This window comes from Wickerhamomyces anomalus, assembly GCF_001661255.1.
Source record: "Wickerhamomyces anomalus NRRL Y-366-8 unplaced genomic scaffold WICANscaffold_3, whole genome shotgun sequence".
Lineage (NCBI taxonomy): Eukaryota > Fungi > Ascomycota > Saccharomycetes > Phaffomycetales > Wickerhamomycetaceae > Hansenula > Hansenula anomala.
Genome location: NW_017567112.1, coordinates 500,924 through 528,898, shown reverse-complemented (window position 1 = coordinate 528,898; position 27,975 = coordinate 500,924). Strand labels below are relative to the sequence as shown.

Genomic DNA, 27,975 nt, shown 5'->3' with positions numbered 1-27,975 from the left:
CAATAAAATAAACATGTTGAAGATATGTTCAACATTTAACGGCGCCCTGATGAACTGAAAACGATGATGTTGACTCTATTCTGGAAACTGGTGAATTTCAATAATCAAAGCAGCTAATTAAAGATCAATGTGTAGTCAAAATATAGATTTCAGGTGTTGAGACCTCTTTAAATCGTAGTTGATCATGATTTCTGAAGTTTGACTCCAGAATCAAAATTGAGAAAACCTACGTTTCCGAGTGTGCGTATCATCGACTTTGTCGAGAACCACACATTAAAAGTAAAATACTACGCTCCAAGTTCTAATAAAGTCATAAATTGTATTATATTTTTGATGCCATAAATAACATTAATGAATTTTGATAGAAAATGTCCAAAATCATTTTATTTTCCACCCTTTACTTGATTGTATAAACTTTTTTTTGTTGTAAAATTGATTCTATATCTAATGTTTGGCTAATGGTTCAGCTTCTTTAGCAACACCGTTTTCAAATTTGATGACTTTAGCATCAGTGTTACCTCTGGCCTGCACTTTTTGTGTTTGAAATTCTGGTTTCAAAGCTTTTCTGACAGTTTGAGCAGAGATTTGTAAGTATTTGTTGAATCTTGATGTTGGGTTAGTATTCAATTTACACAACTCAATTGGACATTCACGTTCCAATTTCAATCAATAAGGAAGCACATACGAAAATCCAGCTTTTCTCCAGGCAGACATTGTTGAATATTTAATCTGGGTATAAGATAGATACGAAAAGATCTGTACTTCAACAACTATGGTGTTCGTCTAGTCTCCCTTTCATCTTGAAAAACACCAATTTTTCTGAAGGCTCTGATTTGTTCTGAGATTTACGCCTGCGATAGTTGACTTCCGTATTTGGCAATAAGTCGAGCAGAACCTCCATTATTTTTCGCAAGAGAGGGTAAAATCCGAATTTTTTTAATTATAGGCAAAAGCCAAAGAGCGATGAGATGCGATGAGATCGAGGTTAAATGAGCTTGAACAAGTGGGTATCATAGAGTTTGAAGCTGGCAGAATGACAGTATCAAGAGACCACTACTACAAGTTGAGTAGTGACTTGGAGCAAGAGAGAATTAGCGCAGCAATCGCCTTGATCAACGAGTTAAATGAAGCTGACAACGACAGTGAATGGGAGTATGCATTATCAAGATTAATCAAAGGTTTGTCCTCTTCAAGAGGCTCCTCAAGACTTGGATTCTCCACTTGCTTAACTGAACTCATCAATATTAGACTTTCAAGCGGTAAACTTACTTTACAAAGCCTTGTGGAATTGATCAATTCAAACACAAAGGTGTCAAGTTCAATGAATGGTAAGGAAGAACGTGCTGTCTTGTTTGGTAAATTATTTGGTTTGCAATGTATTTCAAATTTGAACTCTGGTGTTTTTGCTGGGGATATAAAGTTTGAAGACTTCAAATTGTTCATCGATAATCTGATTGAATTAGCTTGTCTGAAATCATGGATCAGAGAACCAACATTGTTCACCATTGTCACTTTACTTCAAGCTATCCCAGACCGTCTTGACAGAGATTCAATTGTTTATGTCTTTACAAAGTTGGATCAAAATAAATTGTCATTAACAACTGAAGGTTTGGCCATTTACCTCTCAGTTCCTACCACATTTAGATCATCAACTTTATCCAAATTGAACTTTGAGAATTCCACATGGAAAGAATGCGACCCATTACACCAATCCAACATATCTTTATTGTCTAAAGTTTTGAAAGATATATCTAGCGGTGATGACTCTTCTGAAGAAGGTACTAAGTCAAATTCAAAGCAAAAAGGTTCTTGGTCACCTAGACTACATTTTGTTTGGCAATTGATTATTCAAGAACTAACTACTATTAACAACCAAGAACCAGTTGATGAGGAGGTTGAAAACTCTAAAAAGAGAAAAAAGCACAACAAGGAGAGCAAAAAGAAATCAAAATCAAATTCCAAATCAGAAGTTAGTGTTAATGACCATATCACTGTTCCAGAGTTTTGGAAAGTCATTATTGATGAAGGTTTCTTTAGTGAAAAGTCTTCACATGAACGCAAATATTGGGGGTTTGAAATTTTTCAAATTCTGTTTGGCTCAGTCTCAGCTGAAGTTGTTTCGTCATTGTTTACTCAAAACCTTATGAGAACCTTAATAAATCAAACATCAGATAACAATAGACTTTTGAACAAAGTTGCAAAAAAGACACTTTCCAAGATTTCAGAGACAACTTCGCAACAACCAGAGAAAGTGATCCCAGTTTTGCGAAATGTACTAATTGGAGAATATGGAAGTTTACAATTTGATAGATTAACCAAATCCAAAACCGTTGAAACTTTGATTTCAAATACCTCTTCAAATACCGAATTGGCTAACTTTTTCATTGGAATTCTCAAATCTCCAGTCGTTAAGAACCAATCAAATGATGAAGAATCACTGTTAAAGACCAAGAAATGGACAATTGATCAATTACTTCATCTTGTTCGTGCAAAGAAATCAAAGTTGGATGCTAAATCAGACTTGGAATGGATTGACCTAGTTTTAAAAGCATTAGTTGAAATTGCATTTTTCAAGGAATCTCCAGAGCAAGAAGAGTCACCAATTACAGAATTTGCACAAGAAAGATTAAACTCCATACTTTCTGATGTTGTCACTATTGAACGTAATGATAATAACACTTGGTCTTACAAAACTTTGAGCTCGCTACTAGACTATTCAAAAGACCACACTCCAATATTCGAGTTTGATGATGAACTAAAAGCTGTGAAGGATAAATCATTGAAAATTTTGAAAAAAATCAGAAATAAACGGGAAAGCTCAAAATATGCGGATAATTCTAGATTATTAGTATTTGAACTATTATTTTCTATGGTTACTCTTCAACTCTTCTCTGGTGATGCCGAATCTGTTGATACCTTGCAGGAATTACAAGATTATTATTATGAACAAAAAAAAGATAAAAATGAAGATGATGAAGAAAATGATGATCCACATGATAGTGTTGTTGGTATAGTGGAGATTTTATTAAACTTTATGAGTCAAAAGAGTTCACTATTGAAGAAGTTGAGTATGATTGTTTGGGAAAACTTTTGCACTAAAGTTGATTTAGGTGCTTTAGAACTATTGTTTGATGTTATCAAAACGAAAGAAAACAAAGAAGGTCAAAAGGCTTTGTTTGAAGGTGAAGATGAATTTGTCGATGAGGATGAAGAAGAAGAACATGACCATGATCACGAACACAGTGAGGATGATGAAGAAGACGAAGAAGAAGAAGAAAGTGAAGAAGAAGATAGTGATGATGAGGAAGATGAAGATAACGAAGCCGTTAGTGAACTTGACAAGAAGACCAACCTTGCATTAGCTGAAGCTTTGAAACTACCACAACATAATGGTGAAGTGACCTTTTCAAGTGATGAAGATGACGATATGTCAGATGAGTCAATGGATGATGAACAAATGATGGCGATTGATGGTGAATTATCAAGAATTTTCAAACAACGTCGTGATGCTTTAGATTCTATTGAGACCGGTAACAAGAGAAAGGCAGAAGTTCAAGATGCTAGATCTAATATTTTGTTATTCAAACATCGTGTTGTTGATTTACTTGAAATTTTTGTTAGAAAGAATCCAACAAGTGAATTAATCATTTACACTGTTGAACCATTATTAACGGGGTTGAAATTGACTTTAGATAAATCTCTTGGTACAAAGATTCACAAATTATTGAAAAGCAGAGTCTGTAAATCAAAAGTTGACATTCAAACTGTTTCCAAGGAACAATTATTAGAAATCTTACAACATGTTCAAAAAGACATTTTGAAAACTTCAAATACAAATGATTTCAACTTGTCATCATCTCAATGTTCAATCTTTATTTCCAAGCAAATCTTGCAATTAGATGAAACAGTTGTTGATGAAATAATTGATCAATATACCGATTTACTAAAAAAATGGTTCACCAAGAAGAACTCAAGATTAACTAGCTCCATCTTTTTTGACTTTATCAATTGGTTGAGTTCTAAAAGAAGTCAGAATTAAGCAATGATTCTTGAATGCATGGCTGTGTATAATTTAAAATGTACTTTAAAAAAACCTGTTCAATGTTCAGGAAAACAAAGAATCAAGTAATAACAAATCTAGAATATATGTAGATTCATATTTATTACAGCTTTCAAAAGCTATATAGTGAAATAAAAACCAACTTTACGATCAAAAAGACAAAACCAAAACTAACGTCACAATTTTAAGGGAAATCATAATAAAAACACAATAAAAGTCAAAGTATAACAGAAAACTATATAATGGGTATAAGCCAATAATCATTCAAGAAACTAGCAAAAGTATGGGGGTATCAATATCTTTGTTCATTCATTTGAAAATCAACACATCACTAATTACCATCAACCAGTTGATTCTCCTGTTGCTGTTGTTGTAGCTTTGCCTTTGCCTCATTACTCTTCTTATCTGTTTCAATTCTATTATTTATGAGAAAGATGGCAGTTTGGTTACCAGCACTTGTACCAACTAGTTTAATTTTTCTCTCTTTTGAATTTGGATCAGGATCTGCAATTTGTATCCTGGAACCTGAAGTATCTTTTATCTGTTTAATATTTTTACCATTTTTACCAATAACATTACCAACATATTCATCTGGGATGAAAATATCTTGAGATATTTGTGGATTACCCAATGGTAGTGATAGTGGATTCATAGGAATATTATTCATACCGAAAGGTACTCTATTTTGAAATTTAGTGTTTGTGTTTGTATTTTGTCTTGGGTTTCTGTTGAAATTGTTGAACTGTAGTAGTTGGCGTTGGTCAAATTGGGGCATTTGTCCATAGTTCATCATTCCATTAAATAATAATGGATTTGGCGGTAATCCTTGTTGCTGTTGTTGTTGATGTTGTTGAGCTGGATCATAAAAGATAACTTTCCCTTTAAACAATGACTTGTGTTCCAACACAGTCTGTGCCACATAATAAGTTGCAATATGAATTGAATCTGCAACACCAGTTATTGTTAAGCAACGATCTGTGGAGAATGGCATTGAATGTGCACTAGCATTCAATTTAGCTGCTGAATTATCTTCGATCTCTCTAAATCTGAGACCTTGCTTCCCAATGACATATCCTATAACTTGATGCGGTATAAGAAGCCTCAATGCGAATTGTTTAGAATCTGCTGTTGATGGGACACCTTCCGCTTCATCTAGTATAGCCCGTGACATCAACCCAAAAGCTTTTGCAACATTCTCAGCTGGTCCCCTAACATGAATAACACGCTCACTGACCCCTCTGATATTCTCACTCACATTGATTCTAGTTGTTGAAGTTTCCTTAATATGACTGATCTTTTCACCACCTTTCCCAACAACTAACGCAGCCTCTTTGAAATGGCACAACATTCTAAAATGAACATAAGTTGGATCATCATTATTCTGTACTTTGTGACTGGAAATGGTTCTTGCAGTCTCATCCTTCTCACTCTTGGAATCACCACCATCCTTGTCTTTGTCATTATCGTTCATATTCATCTCATGGTCAACTTGGTTCCCCAGTTGATCATCCTGTGCCTCGATTGCCTCAGCGTCCAGAGCCACTCTCTTGATGGCGGAATTAGGCTGGTCGATGTTGTTGTCCTCCTCGTTCTTACGCTTCAACATAGCCAATTAGCGACGAAATTATAATGTGGTATAGCCCTTTGATTGAGTTGCCTCTTTCTTTCAAGTTGAGCCCAATTGAACTGTCTGCTTTTTCCAAAGTCGCGTCTGGATTTTTTTTTATCAGGAAGATTTTTGTAAAACGAATTCGCGAAGGCCTTAGCGATGAATTTTGAAGGTTTGAAGTGAAACTTTTAGAGGACTCCAGTGAATATTGTACAAATAACAGCTAGAGAGTATTTGCTATCATGAGTCAGGAATTAGCTGAGAAGAAAGAGCAGGAAGAAGAGTATATCGAAGAAGAGGATGAAGATTTCGATCCAGAAAATGGTATGTACTTATGAGTTTATTCGCCATTGATCCACCCAAACTAACAATAAAATAGCTCAAGATGACAATTTTTCAAGTGATGATGAGGAAGAAGTGAAACCAACAAAGAAGCAGAAAAAGAATGACAAGAATGGTGGTGATGATTACGATTTATCGACTGAAAAGGAAGTGAAAAGTGCAAATTATGATCGTATTGAAAGTGCAGAAGGTGGTTTAATCAAAACAAGAACTCAGAGAGCACTAGAGGAACAACAAGCTAAACAGTATAAAACTGTCAGTGGTGTGAAGAGCAATGTGGATATTGATGATGTATGGAAAAACTTACAAGCACAATCCAAAGAAAGATTAAAATACAGATATGGCTCATCCTCGCCATCACCATCCCAGACTCCACAACAATTGAATTCAAATGAAAAGATTAAAATTAAGAGAAGATATGAGTTTGCAGGTGAAATTGTTGTTGAAGATAAATGGGTTGATAGGGAATCAGCTGAGGCTAGAGAGTATCTGAACTCTGTCAAGAATAACCCAAATGAGAAGGTTGAAACTCAAGAAGGTGATGATAAACCTAAAGAACAAAAATCCAATGATGTTGGTAAAAAACTAAGAGTCAAAAGAAAGAGACCACCATTATTAGAGGGCATCATTAGTGGTGCTATTAAACCGAAATTCAACACTTTGGAGAAATCAAAGTTGGATTTTGCCCAATTTGTTGATAAAGAAGGTATTGATGATGAGTTAAGACAACATAATAAGAATGGTTATCTTGAAAAACAAGATTTCTTGAGCAGAGTTGAATTCTTCAAAGATACTCAAATAAAGGAGATGAGAAAGAAGGAACTGGCGAATCAAAGCAAATGATGGACTATGTGTTTACGAAATGTTACGACCAATTGTATACTATTAAAATTCTAAATAAATATTTGTAGACGTTAAAAATGAGGAACACCCAATGATGTTAATGTCATGTTTACAATACTAAACATTCCTTCTCCTAAAACCAAACCTGAACTGAAAACAATCATTGCAGTTTTACCCTCATGACTATGTTTACATTTCTTCAACCAAATATATGCAATAACACCACCAATGAATCTTGCAATTGTGAAGGACGGTGTATTATAAATACCAACCCCAACTGCAACACCTGAAGGTAACCAAATCAATTTATCTTGCACTCTTGGATTATGTTTGAAAATATTTTTAATCAGTGAGATGATACCAAATATGAGTCCGAATAATATGGAAAATTCAAAAGCATAAGGTGGTAAACCTTCACCAGTAACCAATCTTGAACAATCAATCCAAATAACTGCTGTTGGAATTCTAAACACTTTGTTTGGAATTTCATAAACAACATTATAAACTTTGTACATGATTGCACTGAGGAAAATTGACCAAACAGTACCAATGATTTGTGCAATAAATTGGGCTCTTGGAGAAGCACCTAATAAATGTCCAGTTTTCAAATCCTGCATTAAATCACCAGCTTGTTGAGCACCAGCTTCCGCAATTGCTCCTGCAACTAAATTAACCAATACTGAACCTGGATGTCCCTTTGGAATGATTAGGGCAAATAACAACTGTGACAATTTCCCAATACCACTAACTGGATTTAAATCAGTTTCACCCAATGCACGAACACCAAGAACTGATAAGAACAATGCCAATATGATAGCAATAACTACTGAATAAATTGGAACTATTGTAGTGCCGAATAATGAAACCATAGCCACGACACAAACGATCGAAGATAAGATCAGACCAACAACAACAGTACTGACCGGGATCAAATGTTCAGGAGAAGCTTCATTATCGTTATAGCTTCCAGCACCACTATTTATAGAACCTCTATGATCATCATTATTATCACCAAGTTTTTTCTGTAATTCAATAAATTCATAACGTTGTTTATAAAATCTCCAAGCAGATTGAGTTGTCACCACAATAAATGCAACAACACTATCACTAACCATAACGGCTAATGAAATCCACAAGATCCAACCCTGAGCACCGGTTTTCCAATCGTCAATTTCACCAGGTGCCCATCCTAGATTTTTCGATAATGGAGCCAAGATACCCCAGCCTAATATAGCACCGAATAACATGTATGAAACAGTGGGTAGCCCCATTATAATACCTTGTCCGATATATGCAGGTGATGGTTGTATTGTCCAAAGGTATTGATTTGCTAGGTATTTACCAAATGCAGGGATGTTTTTAATTATGGGTATGAAATATGACAAGATTGTATAAGTTGATGAAACAGTGAATGTTATTATTAGTGATTTAATGTTTTGATTATAAGTATCTGAGCTTTGTAAACTTTTCATGGATGTTGAATCTAATAATGGTGTACCTTCATGAGAATTACGATCTTGCTCCACAACGGTTTCTTCACTTGTAATGTTTTCCTCTTCATCACTTTCCAATAATAATTCATTATAATCACATGTGGCCTTTAGATTTAAAGTATCTTCATGACGAATTTCACTATTATTCAAAACACTAATCAATGTAGCAGTGGCACTCCCAGATGGGAATGGTAATTTTTCTTTAATAATAACTTGTTTTCTTAAGGGAACTGCAAAGAATATACCAAAGAATCCTAACCCAATTGACCAAATGATTAAATCCCAAGTATTCAAATTTATCAACTTCCCTGTCCCAGATTCATCAGGTCCTAGAAATTTTTCAATAGCTGGCACAACACCAACAAATCCATAAGCTAAAGGACCAGTCCCCACAGCAACTGCAATACTTTGAATGAAAACATTTTCCACATCAGTGAATTCATAAGATAGGAAAGGTTGTAATTGTTTAAAAATTGCAAATGCTAATAATGCAGAAGGTAAGGACATCATTGAAACCCAACCTGTTTGTAAACCAAATTGGAAATTTGATATTAAAACAATTGAACCAATTATCAAACCAGCCGTTATGGCTCTGGGCGTGATTTGCCTTATTCCTGCCTTTTGGTTGAATATTTGGTTATCTGGGTTGATCTCTGACATAGTCTTTTAGGGTTTAAGAACAGTGTATTGAATATGGGTATTAATGATATGGATTTTGGGTACTTTAATATGGAGTTTTCAGATTTGACGTTTGCTGATTAATATCTCCACAACGGCTAAATAAGTTGATGAATTGTAGAATATAAAGGATATAACAAATAAGATAATAAAACTTAGGAAACAATGAAACTTATAAATGAACTGAACTTTCCAGAAGATTCATTTTTAAACCATTTCAATTTCTAATCAAATCGCTATCAAATGACCGTTGTAAAAAAAAACTATGGCTCATCTTTTCTGAAATCGCGAATAATCACGAAGGAAGTTTTAACCTGATTTGGTTCTATCACCGTACATCGAAAAACCAAAGGGAACAAAATCGTTTAAAAAATGTACTATACAAAATCAGAATTGAATTCACTTTATTTATATCATCATTATGTTTCTTTATTTGCTCTAATCTTGTTCACCAAATAAGATATAGTTCAAGATATCACTCAAGGTTACAACACCAACTAATTTCCCATCATCATCAACAACAAATAATCTATGCAATCTTGATTTTCTAATGTTGTTCATAATTGTAGATAATTTATCATTCACAGTACATGTATAAACACCTTCGAAATCATCAGACCTTCTCATCAATGCTTCTCCAACACTTAATGATAAATCATTATAAATACCACCTTTAATTAAACCCAAGACATCAACAGCTTCATAAACATTAATCAATTTATTAGATTCATCCACAATTGGAATGGAACTAACAGATCCATGACTTAACAGTTGAATAACATCAATCACTGGGGTATTCATAGTTGCAGTGGAAATTTGTTTATTTGTTCCAATTCCTAAATCTTTCAAAGGTTGTAATAACATTGCAGTTTCTTTACAATTTAATGAAACAAATTTCAAGATACGATATTGTGTCAAGACACTAACAACAATTTCTCTATGAGTGTCTTCATCTTCATCAATTAATGGGATTCTTCTTGATCTTGCCTCAATCATTTTAACACAAGCTTCATATAAAGGTTTAAAAGGATGGATTGAACCTGTATCAATAGGTTCCACACCAATAGCCTTTTCAACATCTTTTAACCCATTTAAGGTTAAACGATCAACAAATTCAAATTTATCAGGATTTTGGAAATAATACTGTATCACATTAATGAAATCTTGAGAATTTAATAACCCAGCAAATCTTGAAGTTTTAGCATCCCATAAAGGAGCAGAGACAATATTGTTTTGAAGTAAAATGTTTAAAGATTTCTTAACCAGTAGTGAAGTATCCAAAACAACTAATCTATAAGAAACTGGTAAAACATCATATGAAGTTTTCGATTTTAAAAATTGTCTAATTGCTTGGACAGCCATTTTTTGATCATGTGCAATTTTATTGGCATCATTGGAAACTTCTGTGTTGATATTACCTCCAATGTGTGTTGATTGTAGTCTTGATTCTATAGATGGTAAAGTAGACATTATCTTTTACGTTGTTGATGTTATTATAATGAAAGGGGTCCGAGTTGATGTGTTGATGACTATCTTCTATTGAATTGTTGATACAAAATGTGATGATGGCTCCAAAGTTGATGGATTAAAGTGGTAAAAAAGTGACTGGTTATAAATAATGGAGATATTAGTCTGTAATTATGACTTGATGATTGTTTGATGATTTGGATATGGAGATGTTGTTGTGTACAGTTGCAAATACGCTTCTGTTTTATGGAGATTTGTTTTTTGGTTTTGTTGTTTTCGAAATTTCAAACTTGGATTTTTACGTAATCGGCCATACAAATTAACCAAACCAAAAAAGGGTGAACACTGTAGTTAAAAGTATTTGGAAAGTGGTTAAGGATAGATCTATCTTAGTTAAATATCTTAATCTACCAATATCTACTTCCACTCGAAGCCCATAATACATTAACCATTTTAATCTTGCCCTAACTAAAATATTCCGGTACAGCCACGCTTACCCTCCCTTTTTGCACCAATTTTTTTTCACCACCCCCAAAAAACTATAAATTAAACCGAAACCCCCTTTGAAAATTTCCCTTTTTTACAACTCTCCAAATCTCTTTGCCTTTTGGCTTAGATCAAGTGTAGTATCTGTTCTTTTCAGTGTAACAACTGGAATGTTCTCATTGAGAACTTTTATATTGTTACCTTTATTTTTGGATTACGGTGATGGTTTCTTAATGGGCTTGCTCATTGATTCTTGTCACATAGTGTCGTTGCCATTGCACTGTGTTTTGGCTTCTGACGCAAACCCCCTTTTTTAAAATGTTTGTTGATGAGTTCATCAATGGGTTTTAAAAGAGAATAACAAGTTTACTACACATATGTCTTAGCAAGATATTTTGATTCTTTATTTGGATATCACATATTTAATTGTTCATTATTATTTCATCTAATTGTCATGATTTTGGACATTTGTTTCCCATTAGCAATGCTGCTTGAATGTTCATGTTTTTTAACATTATTGAACACTTTATAGAATTTCAAATTTTCATCACCTCCAACAGTGGCTAAAATTGAACCATCTGGTGAAATTTGTCCTGATATTATTCTTGAATCATGTGCATTTTCAATTTCTGCCACTTTAATCTTGTGATCGTATGAATAAACACTAATACAATTATTTGGATAACCTCCAGTGGCTACTATTTCTTTACCAAATGATGTTGATGACCCCCAATGTAATGATGAAATTTGTGATCCTGTATCAATAGTGTTTATTCTTGCACCTGTTGTGGTATTCCAAAAATGGATTTGTTTATCTGATGAACCCCCTCCTGTTGCTAATAATGAATTGATATCTGGATTCCATGCTAATGCTTTAACAGCTGCTGTATGTGTTGTTTTGGTAAATTGTGGAATTGAGGATCTACTATCCCAAATACAAATTGTGTTATCATTTGATCCTGATGCAAATTGTAAACCATCTCTTCTATATTCTAATCCACAAACTTCACCAACATGATTATTTAATACCCCAGTTATATGATTCTTGATTCTAACATCATTATTATAAATTTCTCCAGATTTTGAACCAGCAGTGACTAAATGATTTGACCAACATTGTGCACCAATTCTAATACCACCTTGAGTCTTCATTGTTCTTAATTTTGAAGATGAATCAATATCCCAAATCTCTATAGATCCATCATCTTTACCAATTGAAAGATATGAAGAATCATCTGACCATCTTAATGATGAAATACCAAATTCACATTCTGTCAACATTGAAACTGAACCACTTGATGCATTCCATATATAACATGAATTATCTAATGCTATTGCTAAATAATTATCACAAGACCAACTTATTAAATTTAAATAAAAATCATCAATAAAACCCGGGGCATCTAAGACTCTTTCAGGGTTTGATGATATCTTTCTTGATCTTATTGGATCTATAGTTGATTTTGTTTTCGTTTTAAATTGTGAATTTTGATTCAATTGAACACAATGCTTACTTTGTGGAGGTAATGGTTGATATTGTAAAATTCTTTGACCAACTTCAATACCACAAGCATCTGCCACTGATTGTTTATAAAATAGTTGAGATTGAGCCTTGATATGTTCCGATGGAGATGCATTTGGTGGTGGTAAATGTTCCTCTGACGAGACTCTACCATTTGATGATGAATGTCTTGATGGAATGAAACGATCTGTTTTAGGTAATTGATTTGATGATAAAAATGATGGGTTTCTTTTCAAGTTCCCATAAATTGTGGAATTATCCCAATCTGAATGGACAACATTCAACTTTGTAGGTGATGCTAATGATAATGTTGATGAGTTAACTTTTTCCTTTGTAGGTGACCCCAAGTATTGTAAATTTGTACGATTCTTTGAAGAACGTCTGGGTGGTGAATCGAAAACTGATGATGACATTAATATGGGTAGTGTTGAGCTGATTATTGACTATAATAGGACCAGCCTATACTTGAATCTGAAAATGTTGATAGATGTTGAGAATGTGCAAAGATCTTGAAATTCAGGTCCAGCCCGACAGATTTATCTATAGATAGAAAATTGGCAAAGCTAGCTGAAGGGTGTTAAATTGTTCTGGAATGGAATCCTTGAACCTCTTTTAAAGAATCTTTGGTGGTAATATGATATACCTTTGCAAATAGATGATAAAATGTTTTCTCGAAAGGTTTTTGAATTTTGCTCTAGGGGCCAAAAAGAAATTTTGTGGTTCAAAGATATTCAGGTTTCTGTCATTTTGGCTTTGTTTACGTTTTGCCGTTTTAGGTAAAGTGATTAAATCTTCGCGAATGGGTTCTGCAAAAAAGTTGGGCAGCAAGTTATCAAAAATGCACTTTTTTCAAAAAAGACATGAATACCTATAACAATTTCCCTAAAACTATTTGCAGCTTGTAAGTGGAGTTGTCCTGAGTAATACATTGATCTTTGGCACAACCGTCATTTAACCGGTGTGATAGCTTGGATAAGGATTTTTAACTCCTTTAGGACTCGATTGAAGAACGTTTAATTACTTACTTCAATCGCAGGCCGTAAATTAGCTTGGGAAGATCTCTTGGACTAATATATTTTGTTTTTGTAATTTGTTCATAGCTCATTACTATCCCTTATAACTCTTGGATGGTTATACAGTCTTGATTTTCAGCTACTTCCATTCTGTGAGCTCTATACTAATAGCAAAAGATTTCACTCATGAAAGTTGTGCGTCAATACCTTCTGAGATTTTTTTATGCTTTAGTCAATATAATTTTCATTATTTCCACATTGAAAGTGAATGTAGTCTCTAGATCTAACGTTATAATATCCAGATAATGACAGGTTCAAACCTATTTGATAAAGAAAAAAGGTATTCTCAACTTTTGCTCGACATTGAAAGCGTTGCACTAACACACATATGCCGAACAGTATCGAGTTTAATCTACACTATTATCGTAAAGGGTTTGGAAATCCTATGATTGTCAATTTTCTTCACATTCTGTCTATTCTAATTTATGATATTTTCCAATTCAGTAACTCTTTTTTTCAAATCCTCAACTCTTTCAGTAATAATGACTTCACTTTTTTCAAGTTGAATAACTGAAACTTCCTCATCTTTCAATTTCTTCAATGGATCAACAGCCAATTTCAACGATATACTGAATTTTTTCAGCAGTATAACAACATCTTTCAACCCCACGCCATCAATCATCAATTCATCTTCAGTTATAACAGATCCAATACCTTCTAAAGTTGTAATTAAATCATCTAATAATATCAATTGTGCAAAATCTGTAATCTCATTGAAAACTTTTAATAATTCACCAGGAGTTGTTATGGTCTCTTGAGCGTTCAAGAATTGTAAATGTTTTTGTAATGCGTTGAGTTTTTCAATATCTTTATCAATTGATTCTTTAAGCCATGCTATATCATCTTTTAAAACTTTGTTAGTTGATGCAGTTGCAATTTGATTATAAGTTGAAGCTAAATTGGAGATTGTTTGGAAAGAGTTAAATAGTAGCGAATATAAATTTTGAGTCGTTAGACGGATTTGATAAACTCTTGGATCAGAATTGGCTGGAGGAAGTGACATTTTGAGGAAGTAGAGAAGTTCAAATTGTTGTAAATTTGGAAATGTTTTGGCGTAAAGCTCATTGGAAAACTGTTGAATCGTGGAGAATCGCGAAAAGTAGGAGCGTCGACAGTCGAGTAGAAAAAAATTGACACAGTTCAGGCCTAGTGGACATTGAAATTTGACATGCACTTCTAGTAAAGACTTTGTCTGTTATTTCAGTGTGGATGAACGCTTTTGTAACGTCATAATATTTGCATTTCACACCTTCAAAGCCTATGTTTAATGAATGTACTTTATGAACATAAGTTTGTAAGTCTAATGTGTCATGATGGTATATTCAATATTCATATGAGCTCTATTGGTTGTTAGTAGCTTCGGATGCTATACGTTTCAAGATAGTGTTCTGGTAATTTAATTGATGTGTTGATACAATAGATCAGCGTGTGCTTTTATATAAGAGTTGAAATGATACTCTTTGGAGAGATTGGAGCATTTGGTGGTTCAATCATTTATCAATTTGCAAAAGATGGATTCATAAAAGTTGAAACAATACTTTTTGAACTTCTTGGTGCTTTATTCAATTCATTTTTATTAATAATCAACATACAATTGAAAGTTGTAGTTATAATTCGAATGATTATTATTGTCGACACTAGGCGTCAATTATATATTATATTTAGGATTTATATATGTACTATGATGAACTATGCAACAGTATATAATTAGGTGACATGTGGATAAACATGATATTAACTATTCCTGAATCTATTTCCTTTATTCATGACTGTAGCTTTAATTAGCTGGATGATTAGACAATATCGATCGGTTTGGGGTAATTCGTTATTAGTTGATTCATCTAGCTTTAAATTAGTGTATAGTAAAGGTGATCAAAGCCGGTGCAGTCTTTGACTGCTTAAGCAATATTGCATATTGAAAACGTATCCCTATTAATCTGATTTATTTAACTACAACGTACAAGTAATTGATCAACCAATAGTGGTTTCCAGTACTGGATCTCATTCAAGGTCTGTTGATCCAATGATCAGTATCAGAATATCCAATCAATCTTTTCAGCACAAACACCCTTAAGAAAATTCTCATATTGTTACCTTCATTTCTGGATTATGCTGATGATTTCGCCTTCTCTGCATTGATTCTATCCTTATAGTGTCGTTGCCATTGCACTGTGTTGATCTAGCTTAAACAACTAGCTCAAGCAAAAAAAAAAAATTGAGGCGCGCAAAGTTTTAAAAATTGCACTGTAGGCTATACCAATAAATACTTTTCCCATAATGAGCCAATTAGGAAAATGAAGCTGAATAATTTTTCTTCTATTTTGTTTCTGTTAGTAATCCAAGATTTGGTGTTCGACGTTGTGAATGTGCTCAATTAAGTGGTAAGTTCAGCGGACGTTGGATGTGATGGTACGCTGACGATAAGTCTAATATTGGGTACAGAATTCAAGTTTGATTAGTTGAAACTCAGATCATTAGACGTTTCAGCTATGGCGTTAGGTTTTATCATCAATAGCGTTGTTTGTATATCTGAGCTTTATTGCGTGTTTCACGTCCAGCTAGTATGTGCTTTCACAAAAGAGTTGAAATGATACTCTTTGAAGCATTATATTTGGTAATTCAAGTATTCAAATTGCAAAAGATGGATTCATGAAAGTTGAAACAATACTTTTTGAGATTCTTTATGCTTTATTTACATTTTTTATTGGTCAACTGCATGAAAATGAGAAGTTGTAGTTATTCGAATAATCGACATATGTGTATCCGTGAACATCAATAGGCGAAAGCTATGGGTTTGAGATAGTGAGTACAATATAAGCCAATATTGACCAGATTAATAAACCTTTGGAAACCAGCATTCTGACAAGCTCATGGTTCTAGATATCTTCTGTTTAAATTAAGTAATTGGTCGTAGTTTTTGTAACTTCGGACCTGGCATTGATTAGCATACTCGAATATGGTAGTATCGACTACAACAAATCTTTGAAACCAATAAATAACTTTTAAATCATAGACATAGTGAGCTTAAAACTCACTAAACAACTTTCTCTTCTCTATACCAATTCTAATTTTTCTCTTTTTAGAAAATTTTTCAAAATCATCCTGATCAAACTCAGTGAAAACATCCTGACTGAACAACCCATCATCAATCTCATCATCTTTTAAACTATGTTCATGATATTTTTGAGTATATTCTTTAAAACATGGACTTTCTTTTCTAATCAACTCTTTAAAATCTTTTAAAACTTCTTCCAAATCATATAAATCATTAAATAATTCATGATATAATTGTTCATAACCTTCAAAATTGATTATGATCATTGTTGTTTCACTAAAAGAATTTGGAGAAAATTTTGTGATATTTTCATCAATTTGACATTTTGAAATAAATTCAATAAATTTAATCAATATCGAATGTGATGAATTTAATACTTGAGATAATGTTAAAACTGACTCTTTAATCATGGACAAGTTGTAAACTTGTGAATATGGGGTATTTAAATAATCATTATGTATTGAAGTCAGTATTATTAATGATTTGTTGAAGATTGGTAAAGTTATTGAATCAAGTTCTTTTAATAATGGAGTTATATGATGGAATGAAGATGGTGTTATTAGTGTCTTTAGGTACTTTTCTGTAATGTTGATTGTGGTTAATTTCTGCTTTATATAGATACATTCCAGTAGTTTAGCAGATTGGCTTTGTTGGAATAATTCAATAAAGATGTCAAATAGTTGTATTAATGAAGTTTGAATATTGTGATAATGGTTGAATATAAGGTCTAATAAGACGTTATGATCTTGTTTAAGTCCCTTTATCATATTGTATGTTGGTTGTTGATAGATAATGGTCATGGTTTGGATGACCTTATGAGCATAGCATGGTTATCAGTATATATAGTTGTACCCTCTACTGACTCATGTTTTAATTTTTCACTATTGTTATATGTTTTTGACTCATCACCGAGCTGAAAGTGTCATATTTTTATCCGTGTTTAACCTTGACCGAAAAACAAAAAAAAATTCCATAAATGGCACACGACCAAGAAAAAAAATAGAGACGAGAGAAAAGAAATCAAATAGTTTTTAAGAATTTCAAGGGAATCAGGTGCGTAGTAAATTAGGGCAAGAATGATGTAGTAGTAGTCAGTATTTAGTATGCTATGGTGTTTAGTATTGGTTCTCTTTCTCCATTGTGCTCTGATGAGTATGTGTATGTAATGCTCCTGTCACGACTGTTATCAGCATGGGGCTCTGGCTGCCAGATCAGAACAACCAGGATACAACCAGAACATGAGCACAACAATGTACAACAATACAACCATAGAACTGATCAAGTTATGATGAAATGAAATGAAATAAATGAAATGAGGCCCTGTGCTGAACGTTACGCTGATGGCTTTTTTAGTCAACGTTTATCAGAGATCAAAGATGTTGCTATGTCAACGTGCTCTTGTATTGATCAGAAGACACGTTGTTAATAGAATGGTCACATGGGCAGAGAAGATTAATCAAATCTGTTTTATAGCAGTGATAGTACTAATCTGTCCTGTCAACGTGTGCTCAGGTACACGGATCAGGGAGTGACAGTATGAGCATTAACAGAATCAATATAATCATAGTCATAATCAATATAGTCAACTACATAATCATAATCATCAATACCAACCAGATCAATACAATCAATACCTTAACTCTCTCTCTCTAGTTATCTACACCCTACCCTCGCTTCCAATCTCATTTCTGCCGCTGCTAATTGTCGTGTGCCATGTGCGCGCTTAATTCTCTTGTGACTTCTACACGTGGGTTACACGTGGATTGTCTGGAGAAGCGATAAACACTTGTATATAGAGAATTGGATATCCTTATCCAGAAGCAGTCTAGTATGAACAGAGGCACCAACCAATAACCACAATGTCACTGATCCCTTCGCCTCCAGACCTCAAACCAACAATCATCCAAATGCAAAACTCTTCAGAGAACATAACACCTTCTGAAGAGTCGGTGGACCCTAAATTCGTTCCTCCAAATAACTCCCAACCTTCTGAACAACCTAAAAGGAAAAGAAGAAGATCAAGTGCCTCTTTAATCTCTCAGAATGAAATTGAAAAAAGAAGAAGAGAACACAAGACTGCTCACTCCATAATTGAAAAAAAAAGAAGAATTAGAATGAATAGAGAATTTGAAGCTTTAAAATTCATTGTACCTGCTTGCAGAAATAATCTATCAACTTCAAATAATAATGGGGAAGGAATGTATAAATTAACAATATTGCAAGCAACTGTGGATTATATTAAATATTTACACCAAGTTATAAATATTCAACAAGATGAAATTAATAAAAATCAATCATATCCAAATATATCAGATCAAGATTTAGATTTTGCTAAAATTGATGTTGATACTGATTCTTATAGAAATCTGGATATTGAATATGATTTCAACAAGTTGTTTAAAGATTTCCAAAGCCAGGCATCCTCCTCCTCTTCATCTTCATCAAATTCAAGATCAAGTTCTGATAGTGCTTCATCAAAAAAAAACAGAAATCAGACCTTAGCATAACTAAATTAAGATCACATTCTCTTAATGACACTAAATTCCAACCATTACCATCACCTTTAATAACTCCAGAACTATTCCCCAAATCATCTTCAATAAATTCATCAACAAACACAACACCACTAGTCAACTATAAAACAATAAATCCAGAATTTCAATTCCAATACCAATCAACCTCAACAACAGCAAACACATCTAAAAAAGATTTCCAACTACCGAGACCAGCATTATCAAACAATACCACACCTGATTCCAAATTGGGTATAATTAATGAATTTGAATTGAATGAATCTAGTGAACATTCTGCAAATGTCTTGCTGAGTATGAAAAGAGATACTTCTGTTGCTTCAATTAAATCATTGTTGAATTGATGACAACTCTGTCCCTAATGTCCCCTCTTTTATGACCATGTGTTTTTTGTCTTTACAATATAGTTGTAGTGTACCATCCTCTATCTAATTCATTTCATCATTTGCTTATAAAAATTTCTGTCATACAAATCAGCACGGTTCGGCCAGACAGAAAAAGTAGTGCCCCAACGGTTTCACTCCTGGCTTTGCCCACCAAAAACAAGTTTATAAAAAGCATCATTTCCTAACATTTCAATAAACGAATCCCATCATCATCATTCGTTAAACGAGTACTATAAATATTCAACCACCAAAATGGGTATCAAGAAATTCTTTAAAACCAAACCACCATCCGAAGAAGAGATCAACACCAAGATAAGAGACCAAATGAATGAAAATGGTATACCAATTAAATCTCAAAAGCAAAAACCTCAATTATTTCAAGCATATTCAAAATTCGCTAATGATAAAAGTGAAAAAAAAATATATGCACCAAAGGGGTATGAAGAATTTGGGGTGAATAATAAAGGTGAGAAGGTTATAGTGCCTGGTTCCGAGACTGAGAATGCGTATGATGTTCAACCGGGGAATGGTGGTGGTGGTGCTTTTGATGGTAATAATCCATACTCTACGATGAATTCAAATAATTCAAACCCGTATCAACAGGGAAGTCAGGGGAGTGGGTCAAATCCTTATGGTTCGTTGAATCATTCCAATAGTGGTTCGAATCCATATGGTTCTTTGAATGGCAATAATCAATCAAATGGTGCTAATCCTTATGGCTCGTTGAATTCTCAAAGTCAAGGTCGTCAAGGTCATGATCAGTATGGTTCTCAAAGTGGTCGTCAAGGTCATGATCAATATGGTTCTCAAAGTAGTGGATATAGTTCTGGTAGAGTCAATCCATATGCTAAAAAAAATGAAGCCAGTAATGGATATAACAACTCATATGCTAATAAAGTTGCAGTTAACGAAGATGAAGATGATTTGAATGAATTGCCAGATAACGCATCAACAAGACCTCCAAGTTATAGACAACAGCAGATTCAACATCCAAGAGATCAAGGAGGTTTTGATTTTGAAGATTTGAATGAAGTTCCACAAGAAGAGGAGGATTATTATTATCAACAACAACAAGAACAAGAGCAACAATTGAGTCCTGAAGAATTGGAGGATTTACAAAAACAAAGACAAGAGGATGAAGAAGTTGAAGGGATCAAGAATCAAATCAGGTATACTAAACAAGAATCTGTTGCATCAACAAGAAACACTCTTAGAATGGCTAGGGAAGCTGAAGAATCTGGTAAGAATACAATGGGGATGCTTGGTTCTCAAAGTGAAACTTTATATAACGTGGAGAGAAATTTAGATTTAGCCAAGACTCAAGATCGTATTGCTAAAGAAAAAGTTGCCCAATTAAATCATTATAATAGAAATATCTTGAAACCAAGTGTTCAAAACCCATTTACAAAATCAAGAAGATTAAGAGAAAAAGAAGAACGTATTAAAAATGATCGTTTACAATCAAAATTGATCCAAGAACAACAAAGAAGAGAATTATCAACCTCTACGAACAGAATAAAATCAAGTCTGAATGATAAAGAAGATGCAGGTGATACTATAACTTCAAAATACAAACGAGAAAAATATCTAAATGAGGCCAAACAATATCAATTTGAAAATGATAGTGAAGATGATGAAATGGAGAATGAAATTGGTGAAAATATTGACGAGATTGGTAAAGTTGCAGGGAGATTGAAAAGATTAGCCATGAACCAAGGTGAGGAGATTGATAGACAGAATTATAGATTGAGAAATGTTGATGATGAGATGAATGAATTGGATATTAATGTTCACCTGAATACTACAAGATTGAGTGGGACAAGATAAGGAGACAGTGAGGAGAAGAAGATTTCAACATGCATTTGTATTGAAATTTAGTAGTAATAGTAATATTTTATTTAATGATTAATAACTCCTGTTAGAGATTGATTAAATGTTCTCATGAAGTAGGTCTTTTGTAGCCGCGATTCTGCAGGTGTTACCCCGTGTTGATGGAATTCGCGAAATTATTCTTGAATTTTGGCTTGATCGCGAGTTTTAAAATCAACATCAACAATTCAAACAATCATTAACAAGTGTCTTATTATCATCTCAAGAACTTCCCACAATGTCACAGAACCCACAGCAACAACAGCAGCAGCAGAATGTCAAAGCGCCAATGTCACATACACTTTGGTCTCCAATAGATACAGTTAAAGATGTTGCAGATTCTTTAGGTTTAACAGATTTGAATGATGAAGCTTCAAGAAATTTAGCAATGGATGTTGAATATAGAATTCATGAAATTTTGGAACAAGCTGTTAAATTTATGAGACATTCGAAAAGAAGAACATTAACCACAACTGATGTGGAAAAAGCACTTAGAGTATTGAATGTTGAACCATTATATGGTTATGATGTATCAAGACCTTTAAATTTTAAAGAAGCATTAGTTGGAAACGGTCAAACTTTATACTATATCGATGATGAAGAAGTTGATTTTGAAAAATTGATTAATCAACCATTACCAAAAGTTCCAAGATCTACAACATTCACTGCACATTGGTTAGCAATTGAAGGTGTTCAACCTGCAATTCCTCAAAATCCATTAGAATCTGAAATTAGATCATTATTACCAGCTTCAAGAGGTGCTATTACAAATGTGTTGAATAACAATGATTCCGCAGTGACTTCAAATAATAACACTACAAATGGTCATTCAACTAATAATAACTCCACATCAGGGACTTCTTCAAAAGATACAGAGATTAAACCATTAGTTAAACATGTACTTTCCAAGGAATTACAACTATATTTTGATAAAGTTATTCAAGCATTAACAAACCAAGAAGATACAGAAGAAGCATTACATTTCAAACAAGCAGCTTTAACTTCATTACGCTCAGATCCTGGATTACATCAATTAGTTCCATATTTTGTTCAACTCATATCTGAACAAATCACTCATAACTTGAACAATATTGCTCTGTTATCAACAATGTTGGAAGTGATATATTCATTATTATCAAATGATAATATTTTCCTAGATCCTTATATCCATGCATTGATGCCATGTATCTTGACATTATTATTGGCTAAAAGAATCGGATCAAATAATGATGATGAACATTTCGCAGTACGTGATTTCGCTTCAAGTTTATTGGAACATGTTTGTAAGAATTACGGTAAGGCTTATACAACATTAAAACCAAGAGTGACACGGACTTTATTAAAAGCATTTTTAGATTCAAATAAACCAGTGGGGACATTATATGGTGCTATCATTGGGTTGAAAAACTTGGGCGATGAAGTTATTAGGATAATCATATTGGGGAATTTACAAAATTGGTCATTGATTGTTTTGGATTCTTTGAAAAATGATGAAAAGAGTTTATTGATTGGTACAATTATTAAAGCTTTAAGAAGTTTAATCCCGGAAAATGCTCCTGATGATGAAATGGATGTTGAAATAATTGAGGATGATAAACAAAAATTACAGAAAAGAGTTGGTGATGAATTGGCTAATGAAATAATAAAACAAGATGATAGTAAAAAATTAATTGATGCTATATTTTTCGGTGATTTAGAGAAATGAAAAAAACTACAAAAACTTTTAAAATGCACATTATTAATTTATTTCAAACATCTCGTAAACATTTTTCATTACACGTCATTATTTAGTTTGAGAAGTTGGAGGGGCAAATAATCGTCTTCTAACACCTTTCCCCATTGGACTCCCCAACATTTGTTCAACCTCTTCAGCATTATTAAAATCAACAGGTTCACCAGGTTTCTTAACAGATGATCTGATAACTGCAGGTGTTTTCATAATCTGTGGAGTCTTTGCATATTCAATTGGTGAAGAACTCGTCACAACTTTATTTTCTCCATCTCTTGGTGTTTGATCTAATAATGGATTAATGTATTTGACTGATTTGACAGGTGTTGCATCAACTTGTGAAAAAGTTTCTATTGGTGGTGCACTTAGTGATTTTGATGATGTTGGATTATTTGTTATGGATTGTGTTAGTTTTTTACCGACTCTTGTGAATATTGATGAGTTTCTTTTCAAAGGTTGGGATTCAGGTTCTGATGGAATAGGTGGGAGTGACATATCAATTTGTCTTTTAGATAAATTGTTTGCAGTGAATGAAGATGTTCTTTTTAAGCTTTGTAAATCACTATTACTTCTTGAAAGTGAAGTTTTCAATTCTTGGATATCCTCTAGTTTAATATTTGACGATGAGCGGGATAATGATGGACGTTTAATCTCTGCATTTGATGATGATATTGAGGCTGACCTTTTAAGTGATGCTGATGAGGAACTAGATTTGGAAGATTTTTCATTTGTTTTACTGCTAGATGAAGATGACGTTTTGAAAGATGGCCCTTTGATTTTCTTCAACATGTGCTTCACACTATTTGGACACTTTTTGTTGAAGTAAGGAACAATAATGTATGACATGAATTTTGGAGTTGAATTATCAGTTGATGAAGTCCCCATCAATACATCCCAAATGCACAGTTTATCAATGTATATATCTAATATCTGGTTATAATTCAGCACTTGCTTATTCACCGATTGCTCTTCAAGAGGAACAGCACCACCATTTATTGTGGGTGTCAATTTTCTTCTTCCCACTAGAGACTTTTTAGTTAGATGTGGTTTTTTGGATAATTTCTTGAAATGTTTGACATTATCATGATCTGTAACGTATATGAGCTCGATTAATAGCAAAATCTGTAGATGCAATTCTCTAATTTTGAAATTGTTCAAGACATTTGATAAACTTTTGTTGGTCTCAACTGAAGTTGATGAATGAATATCAAAGTCAATCAAGTTAAGCGATTTTTGAATGAATTTTTTCCTATAGATATTCTCTTTCTCATATAGCAAAGTTGAATTTAGTAGCCCATTATTTGACATTACATGTCTATTATCAAAAGTTTCATGATCTATCACAAACTGTTTCAATATTGATTCATATTCGTTATTGTCACCTTCACATAGTGTTTTCAACCTTGTAAATGTAGATTTAGTGAAAAATGTCAAGGGAGTTGTCAAAAGATATAGATTTTCAAAATATCTATCAAGAAAGTAATCAAAGGGGTCATCAATGGTTTCACCTTCTTCATTTAGTGCTGTGTTCTTAATTGGGGATTTGTTATCAATAGGTGGAGTCATTGATAATTTGAAAGAATTTTGCTTTGTTTCTGATAAAGTGCTGGACCATTGTGTAATAATATTTGGTGTGTATGGTAATGGTTGGAAAGACTCTTGAGATTTAGCATTCATGGGTGTGTTTAAATAATTTATTATGAAATGATTATGAGCATCTAATTTCGAGACGACGCCATACTGATCTTTTGAATGGACTGTGAGCTTCACCAACATTGAACCAGTGACTTTTTGGTGTAGCACGTCATCATTTGACCTAAATATTCTGGATTTGTTATTGTTGATGATCTGATATTTGGATGAAGGTTGTAGATGGTTAATATTATCAGAGACATCACTCAGTAAATATGGTATTGGCTTGATCAATGTAAGCGCCATTGGTTCATCCTTCACCGAGTTATTTGATATAAGAAAAGTTCCATCTATGTTGTGACCTCCTATTACACCCTGATCCTGATCCATGGTCCAAGATATATTGAATAACGTCAAGAAATATAGAATATGCCATGATGTGCTTTTGAATCTTCACGCGTAAATAGACTAAAAGATCGCGACCATCATCATCACCTTCCTTTTAAGGTAATTCCCTCTTTTGTGAGTTTTGCCACTTTTTTTCGCTCGCCCAAACAAATTTTTTTTTTGGATTCATGACTTTGAAATCAAGCGAAAATACAAAATTCAAAAGGCTTTTCACCACCATTGACTAAATCCAAGCGTTATTCAACACACAAAGGAAGCAATTGCTCTTACCAAAACCGTCCAATCCGCTGAACGAGAACAGACAATTACCATCAATACAGCTGTACAGCTACAAGATCAATCCAGTTCTCACATCACACCTCCATTCTCAAAAGACAGGCCCTTAACCGCTTTTTTTCGACCTGTTTCTATAAAATTCCCAGAATTATTACTGAACCAGTATACTAAGTCATATATCAGTGTTTAATTCGTCGCCATATTAAGGAGCTGAACAATTCACGGTTAATTCATCAGACTGCTCCCTCCAATTCCAAGAGATAAAAAAAGACTACACAAGTTATTTTTTTTGTCAAAGAAGCACATTGTGTTCGCCTCCATCAAGTTTATTCCAAACACAAGAGGCTAAATAATCAAAACCCATTCAGCTAAAGAGAAACCTTTTTATTTGATTTGATCACAGTTTTCAAAAAGAAAACTAAAAGGCTACTTATAGACGTTTTTACACTGCATCAAGTCTATTAGCCAAAATACAATTTGTTTTGTTTCATTTTTTTTCTGAGTTGTTACAAGACAGAAAATAATAAAGAAAACAGAAAAAAAAAAGAAGAACCACTGCATTTTTTTGTTTAAATTAGAGTGAAAAGTTCCAATTTCCCAAGCTTCTGCTCATTGCTTTAATACCTCTCATTGTTTTTTTTAATTTTGGCACCCCAAGTTTAATTTCAAGATGTCATCCACTGAAAAAACAGCACCAGCTACCACTACCTCAACATCACCTTCCTCAACATCTGCAACCACCACTCCTATTCAACCATCATCAAAGCTCCAACCAGCTCCAGCTCCTTTAGTTAGCGCTTGGGGTAAATCTTCGTCCTCCCTTTCTTCAAAATCATCTCAAAATGGTATTCAAACTCATCAATGGCCAACCGCCGAAGCTGCTTTAGATTCAGCTGCTAACAAGAATGTTACAAAAGAATCACAGGTGAAGAGTAATAAACCTTCTCCTTCCATTCCTGCTCCAAAAGTTAAATCAACAGGTAAAGAAAAATGGGTTCCTTATGAAGCTGAAATTGTCATTTCCTCATCATCAGATAACAAAAAGAAGAATAACAACAGCAATGGTAATAACAAGAAGAAACAGAATCAAGGTAAACAGCAGCAACAAAAGGGTGGAAAGGACAGCAATAATGCTAGCAAGGCTAAAAAGTCAAGTGCTCATAATAATGAAAACAAGTCTAAAGCTCAATCAGGTGAAAAAAAGACAGACATTAAAGGTGTTGAAGATTTGAAGATTAGTGCTAAGGAAACAACTACCAAGAAGAATGAAAATGGTACCAAAGAAGCATCTGTTCCAGTTGACCCACTAGAAGAGAATGGTGATAAATCAGAACAACCTAAGATTAAAGAAACTGATGCTGGAATTGATACAACAAATGAAACTTTAGCTAAATCATCTTCTACAAACCAAGTGCCTCAAGTTCCTCAACAACAACAATTTCAACAAAAGAAAAAATTCCAACATAGAAACTCTGAGCCATTCAATAGTAATAATAATAATAATAATGGTCAATCATTCCAACATAATAACTACAACAACAATAACAAAGGTGGTCGTCGTTATCATCCAAATAACAAGAATAATTTCAACAATTACAGACACTCAGTTGCTGGATCTGGTAACTATTCAAACGTGCCATTCCTTCCTTTTGGTTATGGTTATCCACCACTGGTTCCTGCGTATGCCAATTATTACCCAGCTCCTATTTCAAGATCTAATTCAGGCTCCCCTGGCCAAGATCAATTTATTCCTTTGAACGCTAATGGGGCTGGTATCCCAGCACCTATTGTTCCAGGTGGTGTCTTTCCACAATCAGTTGGTTACCCATTTGTTGAAGATTTAGGCTCAATCATTGCTCAGTTAAATTACTATTTTTCATTTGAAAATCTATTGAGAGATACCTATTTGAGAAAACAAATGAATTCTCAAGGTTTTGTTCCATTGAAAAAATTGATTGAATTTAATAGATTGAAAGCTTTAACCGGAGGTAATATCCAATTATTAGAGAATGCTTTACCATTTTTACCAGAAATTGAAGCCTTCGAAGGAAAGATTAGACCTCGTGAAAATTGGAGTAAATGGGTTTTACCATTTGAGCAACGTGATGATGCTGGAAAAGAAGAGAATGAAAATTTAGAACCTGAAGAACCTCAAAAAGTTTCTACAAACGTTTAAAGAACCCACTTTCCCACTTCATGACCTTTTTACTATTATTACTTTATTTTTATTATTATTACAATGACTTAATGCCTAAAAGACAATGACTTTGATACACTTTTTTTATGTTACAAAAAAGCACTACTAATGTTGATGTGCCTTGATTTTATAATTTTTGATTTTTTTTTTGACCGCAAGGTCTTTTTTTTTTGAGGTTTCCCATAATATATTTTTTGCCCTCTAGTCATCCACTTTCATTTCACAGCACAACTGTTTGATTTTACTATTTGCTTTTATTCACAATTGGATCCCAATTGGATCATCTACAAGAAAAAAAGAGAAATTTTACTTTTGTTTG

The 27,975-nt window shown here is 33.5% G+C and overlaps 14 protein-coding genes across 14 annotated transcripts; 6 read left to right on the top strand and 8 right to left on the bottom strand.

Annotated features, from left to right (window-relative positions):
* Positions 1-444: 444 nt before the first annotated feature.
* ATP15 (F1F0 ATP synthase subunit epsilon) lies at positions 445-785 on the bottom strand (the record flags this gene model as incomplete). Its single annotated transcript, XM_019184114.1, has 2 exons — positions 686-785; positions 445-604 (listed from the first exon to the last, which is right to left on the bottom strand). Exons 1-2 carry the CDS (start codon positions 712-714, stop codon positions 445-447), a joined length of 189 nt encoding a protein of 62 aa, XP_019038968.1. The 5' UTR covers positions 715-785.
* Positions 786-1,033: 248 nt separating this feature from the next.
* POL5 (DNA-directed DNA polymerase) lies at positions 1,034-4,040 on the top strand (the record flags this gene model as incomplete). The annotated part of the gene is made up of 1 exon (XM_019182565.1): positions 1,034-4,040. The coding sequence occupies one exon, from the start codon at positions 1,034-1,036 to the stop codon at positions 4,037-4,039; it is 3,006 nt and encodes a 1,001-aa protein (XP_019038967.1).
* A 324-nt stretch (positions 4,041-4,364) lies between these two features.
* Positions 4,365-5,776, bottom strand: PBP2 (telomere maintenance protein PBP2). The gene has a single exon (XM_019186309.1). It carries the CDS (start codon positions 5,664-5,666, stop codon positions 4,392-4,394), a length of 1,275 nt encoding a protein of 424 aa, XP_019038966.1. The 5' UTR covers positions 5,667-5,776; the 3' UTR covers positions 4,365-4,391.
* A 107-nt stretch (positions 5,777-5,883) lies between these two features.
* SWC5 (Swc5p) lies at positions 5,884-6,890 on the top strand. Its single transcript, XM_019186308.1, has 2 exons — positions 5,884-5,993; positions 6,049-6,890. Exons 1-2 carry the CDS (start codon positions 5,912-5,914, stop codon positions 6,852-6,854), a joined length of 888 nt encoding a protein of 295 aa, XP_019038965.1. The 5' UTR covers positions 5,884-5,911; the 3' UTR covers positions 6,855-6,890.
* Positions 6,891-6,925: 35 nt separating this feature from the next.
* On the bottom strand, positions 6,926-9,007 carry WICANDRAFT_30037 (uncharacterized protein; the record flags this gene model as incomplete). The annotated part of the gene is made up of 1 exon (XM_019181678.1): positions 6,926-9,007. The coding sequence occupies one exon, from the start codon at positions 9,005-9,007 to the stop codon at positions 6,926-6,928; it is 2,082 nt and encodes a 693-aa protein (XP_019038964.1).
* Positions 9,008-9,463: 456 nt separating this feature from the next.
* Positions 9,464-10,387, bottom strand: SNF4 (AMP-activated serine/threonine-protein kinase regulatory subunit SNF4; the record flags this gene model as incomplete). Its single annotated transcript, XM_019185605.1, has 1 exon — positions 9,464-10,387. One exon carries the CDS (start codon positions 10,385-10,387, stop codon positions 9,464-9,466), a length of 924 nt encoding a protein of 307 aa, XP_019038963.1.
* A 1,032-nt stretch (positions 10,388-11,419) lies between these two features.
* Positions 11,420-12,913, bottom strand: CDC20 (ubiquitin-protein transferase activating protein CDC20; the record flags this gene model as incomplete). The annotated part of the gene is made up of 1 exon (XM_019181718.1): positions 11,420-12,913. The coding sequence occupies one exon, from the start codon at positions 12,911-12,913 to the stop codon at positions 11,420-11,422; it is 1,494 nt and encodes a 497-aa protein (XP_019038962.1).
* Positions 12,914-13,991: 1,078 nt separating this feature from the next.
* Positions 13,992-14,576, bottom strand: WICANDRAFT_62340 (uncharacterized protein; the record flags this gene model as incomplete). The annotated part of the gene is made up of 1 exon (XM_019183345.1): positions 13,992-14,576. The coding sequence occupies one exon, from the start codon at positions 14,574-14,576 to the stop codon at positions 13,992-13,994; it is 585 nt and encodes a 194-aa protein (XP_019038961.1).
* Positions 14,577-16,597: 2,021 nt separating this feature from the next.
* WICANDRAFT_83820 (uncharacterized protein) lies at positions 16,598-17,038 on the bottom strand (the record flags this gene model as incomplete). The annotated part of the gene is made up of 1 exon (XM_019185604.1): positions 16,598-17,038. One exon carries the CDS (start codon positions 17,036-17,038, stop codon positions 16,598-16,600), a length of 441 nt encoding a protein of 146 aa, XP_019038960.1.
* A 1,449-nt stretch (positions 17,039-18,487) lies between these two features.
* WICANDRAFT_78389 (uncharacterized protein) lies at positions 18,488-19,135 on the top strand (the record flags this gene model as incomplete). The annotated part of the gene is made up of 1 exon (XM_019184716.1): positions 18,488-19,135. One exon carries the CDS (start codon positions 18,488-18,490, stop codon positions 19,133-19,135), a length of 648 nt encoding a protein of 215 aa, XP_019038959.1.
* Positions 19,136-19,779: 644 nt separating this feature from the next.
* Positions 19,780-21,376, top strand: SEC9 (Sec9p). Its single transcript, XM_019186307.1, has one exon. The coding sequence runs from the start codon at positions 20,116-20,118 to the stop codon at positions 21,370-21,372; it is 1,257 nt and encodes a 418-aa protein (XP_019038958.1). The 5' UTR covers positions 19,780-20,115; the 3' UTR covers positions 21,373-21,376.
* A 327-nt stretch (positions 21,377-21,703) lies between these two features.
* On the top strand, positions 21,704-23,119 carry TAF6 (TATA-binding protein-associated factor TAF6; the record flags this gene model as incomplete). Its single annotated transcript, XM_019181809.1, has 1 exon — positions 21,704-23,119. One exon carries the CDS (start codon positions 21,704-21,706, stop codon positions 23,117-23,119), a length of 1,416 nt encoding a protein of 471 aa, XP_019038957.1.
* A 78-nt stretch (positions 23,120-23,197) lies between these two features.
* Positions 23,198-25,165, bottom strand: SLD3 (Sld3p; the record flags this gene model as incomplete). The annotated part of the gene is made up of 1 exon (XM_019184715.1): positions 23,198-25,165. One exon carries the CDS (start codon positions 25,163-25,165, stop codon positions 23,198-23,200), a length of 1,968 nt encoding a protein of 655 aa, XP_019038956.1.
* Positions 25,166-27,305: 2,140 nt separating this feature from the next.
* WICANDRAFT_29982 (La RNA-binding domain-containing protein) lies at positions 27,306-27,635 on the top strand (the record flags this gene model as incomplete). Its single annotated transcript, XM_019181675.1, has 1 exon — positions 27,306-27,635. A coding segment is annotated over one exon (330 nt), but the record flags the coding sequence as incomplete, so codon positions are not given.
* Positions 27,636-27,975: the final 340 nt, after the last annotated feature.